General features: G+C 29.3%; 1 protein-coding gene across 2 annotated transcripts; it reads right to left on the reverse strand.

The window, feature by feature from the left end:
* Positions 1-192: 192 nt before the first annotated feature.
* Positions 193-3,903, reverse strand: LOC137827704 (uncharacterized). 2 transcript variants are annotated; one of them, XM_068633977.2, is made up of 2 exons: positions 3,743-3,903; positions 193-2,395 (listed from the first exon to the last, which is right to left on the reverse strand). In XM_068633977.2, the coding sequence occupies exon 2, from the start codon at positions 2,386-2,388 to the stop codon at positions 586-588; it is 1,803 nt and encodes a 600-aa protein (XP_068490078.1). In that variant the 5' UTR covers positions 2,389-2,395; positions 3,743-3,903; the 3' UTR covers positions 193-585. The 2 variants fall into 2 exon arrangements, with proteins under 2 accessions (XP_068490078.1, XP_068490077.1); XM_068633976.2 differs by having other exon boundaries at positions 193-2,444; positions 3,743-3,900.
* Between the last annotated feature and the right edge of the window lie 5,598 nt (positions 3,904-9,501).

Consider the following 9,501-nt stretch of genomic DNA (forward strand, 5'->3'; position numbering starts at 1 on the left):
CTATAACGGGAGCAAGGGCCGTGATCTGTCACTGATCATAAAAATATTATTTTAATTGCTGTCTGTAAACATTTTAAAACAAGAAATAAAATGAAAACAATATAACATTTTTAAATAATATTAAAAAAAATTATCTTTACATATCATAATAAATATAAAGCATTTGAAATCTTTGTCTCACCATTCAAAAGATGTGAAAGTAGAAATTTATAGAATTCAACAGATATCGATATAGAAATATCCAGGTTGATAAAAGCTATACATTTAATAATACATATAAAGCTCATAAATAAGCATCCACAGGGACAACTATTCAAAGATGAGATTTTGGATCCATGTTAAATCAGCAATATCTCCTCCCAAAAGAAAAATAATACCGAATATTTAAAATGAACATTTCTCACCAAGACTGCATTTCTGACCCTAAATACCAGTGTATGCGGGTATTTATCCCATGCTCCACTGCACCTGTTTCTCATTCACTGAGATTTAAGAAGCCCCCAGAAAAGATTCACCCCAAATCAATTGTCAGGGACTGCATTTTTGTTGAAAAATGAAGCCTGCCATGAATTTGACTTAGAGTGCTTATACATTTAGGTGAGAATATCCATTATCTACCCCACCATTGCCAGAGTCTAGAAGAGCTTTCTTATTGAACTCCCTAGCATATCTCCACACATAATTCAGACCCACAAGAAGCTCAGTGATTATTGCTTCTGTTTTTTCTTGATTTGCAAAGTAAAGGGTCTGTACCAGCAGCACATTTGTCCGGGAAACAAAACAATGTTGCTCATAACTTCTCTCAGATTGCCATCTTAGCATGTTGTGAGCAAGCGGGGCTAACCATTCTAATATACCTGTCATTGCTTCGGTCCATTCTTCTGCTAGACCTGCATCATACACTGCTGAAGCCATGGCCCTGGAATATGGCTTTAGTTTGATGCTAATAGCAACTCTTACACGTCTAGGTAACATGTTGTACAGATCATCTCTTGCATCAAGACCAATCAAGTAAGGAGATGTTGCTAGCTTCTCAATCATGATGATTACATTTGCATAGTGCAGGGCTAAAGAAGCAGCACCAAGGGAGTCGGATGGAGGCTTTAACCTGCACAGGTAATGGAAAGTTGATTGAGGGCTATGAACCTCTTTTCTAGGAGTGACAAGGTTTGCCTTAGGGTCATTGGGATTCTGTGATGCTAAATGAACATCATTTGGGCTTGAGTGGCTATCAATGACCAGAGAACTGTCGGCCAGTATAGATCCTTTGAAAGGTTCTACTTGAGTCAGTCGACTATGTCTTGCGTTAATTTCCTTCCCACGTGCAGCAGTTGAGTGGCCATGAAAGTTCCAAATCTTGCTGTTTTTATTTGTTCCATTATCTGGGACAGGCTTTTTTGAATTTTTTCCAAGAGGACCTGAGAAAAATCTGATACTTCTATTCTTTACTGAAATTAGGCCTGGCTTTGTGGACGAGTCTCCAGCATCTGAAGGAAACATGCTAGCTTTATCTGTTCGAACATTTGGACGAGAGGTAGCAGCAAAAGCACCAAGTGGTCCTGAAGCAAATGTGGCCCGAACTTTGCTGGAGGGTTGGGCTGAAGGTTGCAATACTTCAGAAACTGATCGACTACCATCAGCGTGATCAGAATTCAAAGCACTTCTATTCTTGATTTTACCAACGTCTATTATCTCTTGAATGCCAAATACATTGTTGATCCTACTGAATATCGTAAATAAAGATCTTGCTAAAAAGTTCACCGTGTAATCATATGTTCTGTTCCATAGAGAACTAGCCTTTAAGTTCTTCACCTCCAGCCTCTTCCACGCAACCTTCTTTTGATAGTCAATTAAATTTGGTCCATCTGACTCGGTGTAAGCCTTCATTCTTCCAAGAGTTTGCTCAAGATCAGCAAGCAGTTCCATCTCTTGGTATAAAGTTGCATTAGTTGATATAAACTTTTCCATCCTTTTTACCTTTTTTTCCATTTTTTTGGAAGAGAACTCCCACCGATATGGATCAAAACCAAAAGTGATAAATTCATCAAAGGCATTCTCAAAACCTTTCAAACTTTGATCACTGCATTTTTTCCCTAGCCTAGCCACAGATTCAGCCACATGTGCCATATTCTCGAGCATCTCCAGACTGATTAGACGTACAATGAAATTATCGTCTTCTGAAACAAGTTTTCTGATACCCACTGAATTTGTTATCTCTTCTCTCAACTTAGCAACCTGTTTATCACTCAAAGACTGCCACAAGTTAACAAGCTTGGACATCAAGCTTGCAACTTCAAATGCTAATACTCCAAGCGCTGCCTTCTCAGAATGAGCATCATCCTTCCGTTGAATCTTCCATATAGTTCGAAACCATGATGGACCAACCATTGCTTACCTAAGAATGGTAAAAAAATGTTCTTTAAGACAAGTCCTTGGTCATAGCTCTGTAGTACTCCATAAATAACACAAAATAAGATTGTCAAAATGGGCTTTAAGTATCTAGATAAATTTCAATCGGAATCAAATACTTTATGATGCTCAGTATAATATAACAAAATAAAATATGTACTTGGTCTTTCTACAAACCTCTTTTTGCTATTCTGGCCCATGGCAGGGTAAGGAAGGGGCATGGAAGATTGAACTTGAAGTAATTAAATTTGGCCAAGTGCAAAACAGTTTTTTCTTATTACACACTGCATGTGGCATGCAGTGGACTATCCTAACATCTTTCAACCATGGCAAACTATTCCAAGTATTTAGATTTGATAGTTTATTATATCATCTTCTACAATTGTGAAAATTCTACATATTTCAAGTACAACAATGGTTTATTTGTGAATTAAAAGGCATCTTTTTCCTTTGGAAACCAAACTATCTTTGTCATTCAACTGCTCTAAAGCTTGTCTAACTCATGTGAAACAACCTATTGGTTGATCCTCTTTAGCTTTATAAGGTCATATTTAGTATTTTTGATGCAAATAGATGGGCTTATGTGTTTGACAAAATCTAACAGAAACAAACTACGAAACATTTGACATGGATATCTATATCTTATGCAAATTAAATTGATGTATACCAACAACAATTATACTATGGTTTAAACCAAATGGGATATAATTCACAGTAAGTTCTTAATTTTGACATTAACTGTAGTAAAAAATGTTCAAGTTGACCAGACATCAGTCATAATCTTGTATAGATAGCAACCTTAGTGTAACCCACAACCACAGACAGAAAAAAAAAAGAGAAAGTTTACATGAATTTTTAACAAAAAAGGGAAAAGAAAATAAAAAGAAGAAATAGGTCCCAACCAAAAAAAAAGATTCTTTTCATTTACATGATTTTGCCTAAGCATATAATTATAGGGGAAAAATAAGCTCTGACATCTAACTCCATAATTTCATTATAGCAAATACTGCTCAAGAATATTTACTGATTTTTTTTTTGTAAGAAAAAGGAGAATATAAACCAAAATCTGGAGATTCTTCTATTGTTTCTCTATTCTCCTCCTTTTCTGTTAACTTTTTTTTATTAACAAACAGTGGCTAACTAGAATCACCTAAAAGGAATATACTTTGGGGAGAATGGTTCCACACCAATTCTGAGTGCAATTACAAAGAAAAATGGCAGAAACCATACAAAAAAAGAAGATAAAAACCACAATTAATAATGAGTTTACAAGTTCTAAACCATCTAATATGCAGAAAAATTAATAGTGATAGTGGGAGACCCAGAAACTCACCGATCAAAAGAAAAAAAAAAGGAAGAGTTGGGCTTGGAGAGAAATCGTTGAGCTGAGAGAGAGAAATGGAAGTATATGGAAGTTGTGCAGTGAAAAGGAAAAGGAGGCGAAATTGCAGAGAAAGCTAGTTTATATATTATGTATGAATAAATGGAATTAAAGACACACATTTTATAGGTTGTTTTTTTATTCCCTTTCACACCCTCCACATTTATTATTTACCAAAACTAATATACAAACAAGTAGTTTAAAAAGCACTTAACATGCTATTGAAAACTTTTTTGTCTTCGTTGAATTCTTCTTTAAATATAGAGTCCTTAACTAAACTTGCCACTTAATCTTGAAATGGATTGAAGCAAATTAAGATTACTTGAATGTGAAATTAAAATATTTAATTGCTTTTACTGTTATGTATTTTACTTAAAATTTTGGTTTTGAAGTATTTATTATGCACAGTTCTATTGATATTTATTTTTATTACAAAAATTGGTAAATTGTATTTATTGGATTTTTCTTCTTTGAGTATTTTTTTCTACTTATAAGGTAGAATATTTTATTTAAGACACGGAGTGCTTATTTTTGCAATTTTGACTTTGACTAGCATTAACTTTTGTCTACTTTGTTGTTAATTTATGAATTGGAATAGCGTGTACACACGCTTCTTACATCTACTTTTATACTATTATGGATCTAAATTTTTACATTAGAATTAGAGCATTTTTAAGTAATGGTAATATTATCTATTTTCTTTATTTAAATTTAATTATGACAGTAACATTTTATTACAAAACAAATGTTTTTATTAATTTTATAATTTTATAATTATATAATATTTGAGGATAATTATTATTTATTATAAGTAATTTTATAAGTAATAAAATAAATTAATAAAAATGATAATATATGTACACTGAAAGGGAAATTTTCTTTATTAATAATTATAAATTGTAGATAATTTGTATTATTATTCAATTACTTTTATTGATTCTTACAAAACTATATTAAAAGATGTATTTAGGATTAGTGCATAGTTTAGACCCTCTGGTATTACTAATTCATATAAGTTAAACATTTTCTCTAATATATACTGAGAGAAATTTTTAAAGTAAGCATTTAATTATATTCTTTAAATTAAGACCAACTATTCACAATGCCTATTTAATTTTAAATTTTTTGTTAATTAAAAATCAAAAGAAAGTTATAGTTAAATATGTTATACGAGTAATTAATTTTAATTTAATAGTTATATTAAATATCTTAATTTCTCCTGCTTTTGCATCTACTCTATTAATTTGCATGTTGAAAAATAGTTAATGTTCTTGATTTTATAAGAATTTTTTTAAAGTTTTAATATATTATTTATCTCTGTTAATAATTGTTTTACTTGTAATAACTACTCAAGGCAATTTAGTATTAAAAACAACAGTTGATGTTAAGTTAAGAAGTGAAAGATAAAAAATCAGAAGACTTAACTAGTCAATAAATTAATTTTAGTTGGTCAATAATATATCGATTATATCTCCATATTGAAATGGTCATACATAACAACAATTTACAAGCAAAGTATAATGTATATAAAAATTAAACACACACAAATATAAATTAGCTTAATTCATATAAATTTTTTTATTGATAATATAAATAAAAAGACCAAAATATAGTTTAAATGTCTGAAAGGTAACTACAACAACTAAAATGAAGATAGAGAAATTAATTTAATTAATTAATATCTAATTATCACCATCTAATCCAGGGAGTAAATAGAGTGTGTGAGTTATAAAATATTTTGACATAGATTAAATGTGTATGTATGAATAAAAAAAAAGTAATTAATACATCACTGTGTTTATGTAATTTAATTTCAATAAATAAATTCAAAAGACATGTTATAAATTTTTTAAATGCTAATATTATTACACTTTTGAAAGAATAAGCTTAAATTTATAAAATAAAGCAAAATAACTAACATTTAACTATTCTAATCATTAATAAAAAAATTATGTAATTTTTAGGTTTAAAAAGTAAAAATAATATTATACACTTATTTCCATCTCTAACCCTTAATTAGTTACATATTTGGAAAAGAAAACTCTTTCAAATAATGATTGGTGTTTTTTCTACAATATAATTTTGTAGTTAAGAAGAAAAATAAAAACTCAAAACGAATTAGCACAAATATCATCTTACATAAAAGCTGCTTGTCGACACCAATTTAGACTTTTTTTACCAAAATATTTATTTTGTGGATAAATAAGACATCCATCATAATCTAAAAACCATTCACCACCTACTAAAATAAATTAATAAAATTATCTAAATAAATGTTGTTAAGGTGTTTTATTATATATATATATATATATATATATATATATATATTGCCCTATGCATATGTTTTAACATGAAAAATCACTTTTATACAATAATATACATTTTTATGTGTAAGATAAGATAATTTTTTTGCCTATACGAACTATTTATTTTTTGTGGGATGTGTATTTTTAAATTTTTACATTAAGTTAAATCAATATATTTTCTCTTTAACTGTTTATTTAAATAGTTTTTAAAATTTTATAAATAAATATTGGACAGGATTATAATATCTATAAATTATAGTAAAACAATATTTTATTTGTGAAACTAATTTTGAGATTTTTAAAAATAAAGGTTCTGATATAGACTTTTTATCTTTAAATTTATATCACTAATTAAGTAATACTTTTATAATAAATTAACATTCCATGCAATTTATGTGGAGTTTATGAAACTCAGACACTTTTCTTACATGACGTATTCGTGTTAGGTATATGTATTAAACATTGACATTCATATGATACTTGTAGGAAGTACCAAATTCAAAAAATATTTGTTGTATTTATGACAATTATATCATAGGTCTAACACAATTTTAAAAATAAAAAATAAATTATTTTGAACTAACCATGAAAAACATCTCTTGCTTAATTAAAAAAATGAAACATACTTAATATATGTAAATCTTTATTATTAATTGATATAATTTATAATTACATAATATATAATATATAAATCGTGTTTCGTATCCGTATATTTTAAACTAATGTTATGTCACTCTAGCATGAAATACATTAATAAATTTATATTAGATACACATTAAAAATTTATTATTAAAATTGAATCTGAAATCACGGAGTATTATATATAAGAAAATTGGCAGTGGAAGAGATAAAATTGGAAGGTAAGAGTGATGAATTCCATTCCATCACGATCAGGCACGAGTGGCAATTACGCGGATTTGTGACATTTTACCAATATGGCCTCCACGTAGTCCTCACTGGGGCCCACATATTAAAAAAATGGTCCCAGTTGCATTAAAATACAATTTAATCAATCACTCTGTCTTTGATTTTTCTTTTTCTCATCACTTTGCCTTTCATTTATTATGGCGACAAAATTTTATATTATCCATTCACATCTTATTCTCTCATTACACAACATTGACTTCCATTTACAAACCAATTTAATTCTTAAACAAGTTTTCTTTTTTTTTCAAGTCAAGGTGTAAATGACCCGTTATAATTTTATATTTCTGGGAAATTATCATAGAATTTCAAGTTTATTAACTGTTTAAGTATGATTTTATTGTGTTTTGCATTCAATTAAATATGTTGAAATTCTTATAAATATAATGATTTCTTATTTTTTATTAAAACTATTATTTTAAAGAGTCTATTTGTTAAATATAAATAGACTTGTAAAACCTTCAAGGAACCAGACTACAATGGGCTAGGTCAAACCTTGTGAGTTTAGAACTTTCTTTTTTCTTTTACACCCCCAGTTTTAATATGCACCCCTAGTTTTAATATGGACCCATATAGTAAAGGACTAAAATATCCTTAAGAAATATTCAGAAAACACTTCCATAACTCTTCCTCCTACAGGCCTTCATAACTCCAATGCCATTAAGCTCTGTCTATGCCATCTTTGTCACGTTCCATTTACAATAAACTTATATGTATGCTCTTTTAGGATAAGTCTAAGTTTAAGTTTTTGAAAGGGTACTCCCATAATATATTCAAGAGTGACTTGTTTTAATAAGATAAAAAAATAAAGATGAAAGATTATAGATAAAAATAACCTCCAAAGAATTTGATAATCCATATACGTATTTTAGATTAGTTTTTTTATAAGTTGAGTATTTTTTGTAGGTATAGTTCTACAAATTAGGTTACTAAAAATACATTTTTAATGAACTTTTGAAATAGTATTCTAGATTAAACAATTTACAACTAGGGGATTGAGCAGATTAAGTAATATAGAATCGTTGAAAATTAAATGTTAGACAACTATGACTAGGAAAAGGTGATGAGAAGACAAAAGCAAAATTATTCTAATGTTCATTTGGGGAAGAATATTGATGTTACACACAAGAAAGATGGGTGATACTTTAAAATCTAAAACTAGGTTCTTATAACTAAAACCTCCTTAAAGTTGTCAGAAAAATAAATACTTAATTTTATTTTAGAATTTATATATATGTCATTGTATTGCAACTATATCCTTTTATAGCTAAATTATGTGACACTCTAGAGAACCATTAATGAATTTCACTAAATTTAACTAATTTTCACTAAGTAGTTTTTAATGTCCATTAGCAATTAACTCTACTAGTGTTGCCTTTAATTTTCATATTTCGAAATGCATAATTATTTCTCACCATGGGAATATAGATGCTTTACCTTCTCGCATAATTTTTTATCTTTTGATGTGATAATTGAGTCACTTAATTAAAGAAATATAATAAAAATTATAAACAAAACTAAAAATTATATAGACTTCATTTAGATCATATCAAAAAAGGATTTCCTTCTTGACTTATGTGTGAGACAAATTACCTTTCCATGTTAGAGAGAACAACGAAGATATAGTCATATGAACAATGATATTGAAGAAACTGTGCGCCAAAAGGATGCATAAGTACCCCTTGATGAATCGTTTATGGGGGACTTGGAGATACTTCAATACTAATAATGCACGAAGATCACGTGGCTTGTAATTCTTGGACGAGATTTGAACATTGAATATTTTTATATTTTAGTTTGCTTCTAATTAGAAAACAATTGTTGGCATTTGTAGGATTGTGAGGAGTTGAAGTTGGTAGCATATAGATACAACATGAATAAGTCAGGGGTCACACACCACCACAAAGAGGTTGTAGTTGAACTTTGTGGATTGTTACCACTTTGCATCGTTAGTTTGTCTAATTTTATTCAGCTAAGATGTGGTGCAAGGAGACCAACAACTTTAATCTAATAATTGGTGAGATGGTCAACACACTAGATAATGTGTTATCCTTCACATACCAATCATGGGTTGGTTTTATATGTATGTAAACTTTGACGCGATAACCAAAACAACAAAGGTGTGGTAGAGTTGCTTGGTTTTGACCATGAGGATGCATTTATAGATACTACACATCTTACAACTAGACATGTGTTCCTGAGCTGGTTATAGGATGTGTATAATGATTCTTATGAAAACAGGAAATTGACCTTTAGGACTCGAGCTTATTTGTTGCATCTTCTGTGTTGCACATTTTTTGTGTGGACAAGAGTCTCATCTAGGTCATTGTTGTTGGGTTTAATAGTGCCAAAGTTCAAGAGGGGGGGTGAATTGACCTTTTAAAACTTTCTCGCAGAAACAGTGTTTAACACAGTTTTACAGAAAATAAATCGATTTATGTGAAAATGAACAGATTTATTTCAGCACTGTTTTTGTTTGAA

This window comes from Phaseolus vulgaris, chromosome 7, assembly GCF_051622355.1.
Source record: "Phaseolus vulgaris cultivar YP4 chromosome 7, ASM5162235v1, whole genome shotgun sequence".
Taxonomy (NCBI): domain Eukaryota; kingdom Viridiplantae; phylum Streptophyta; class Magnoliopsida; order Fabales; family Fabaceae; genus Phaseolus; species Phaseolus vulgaris.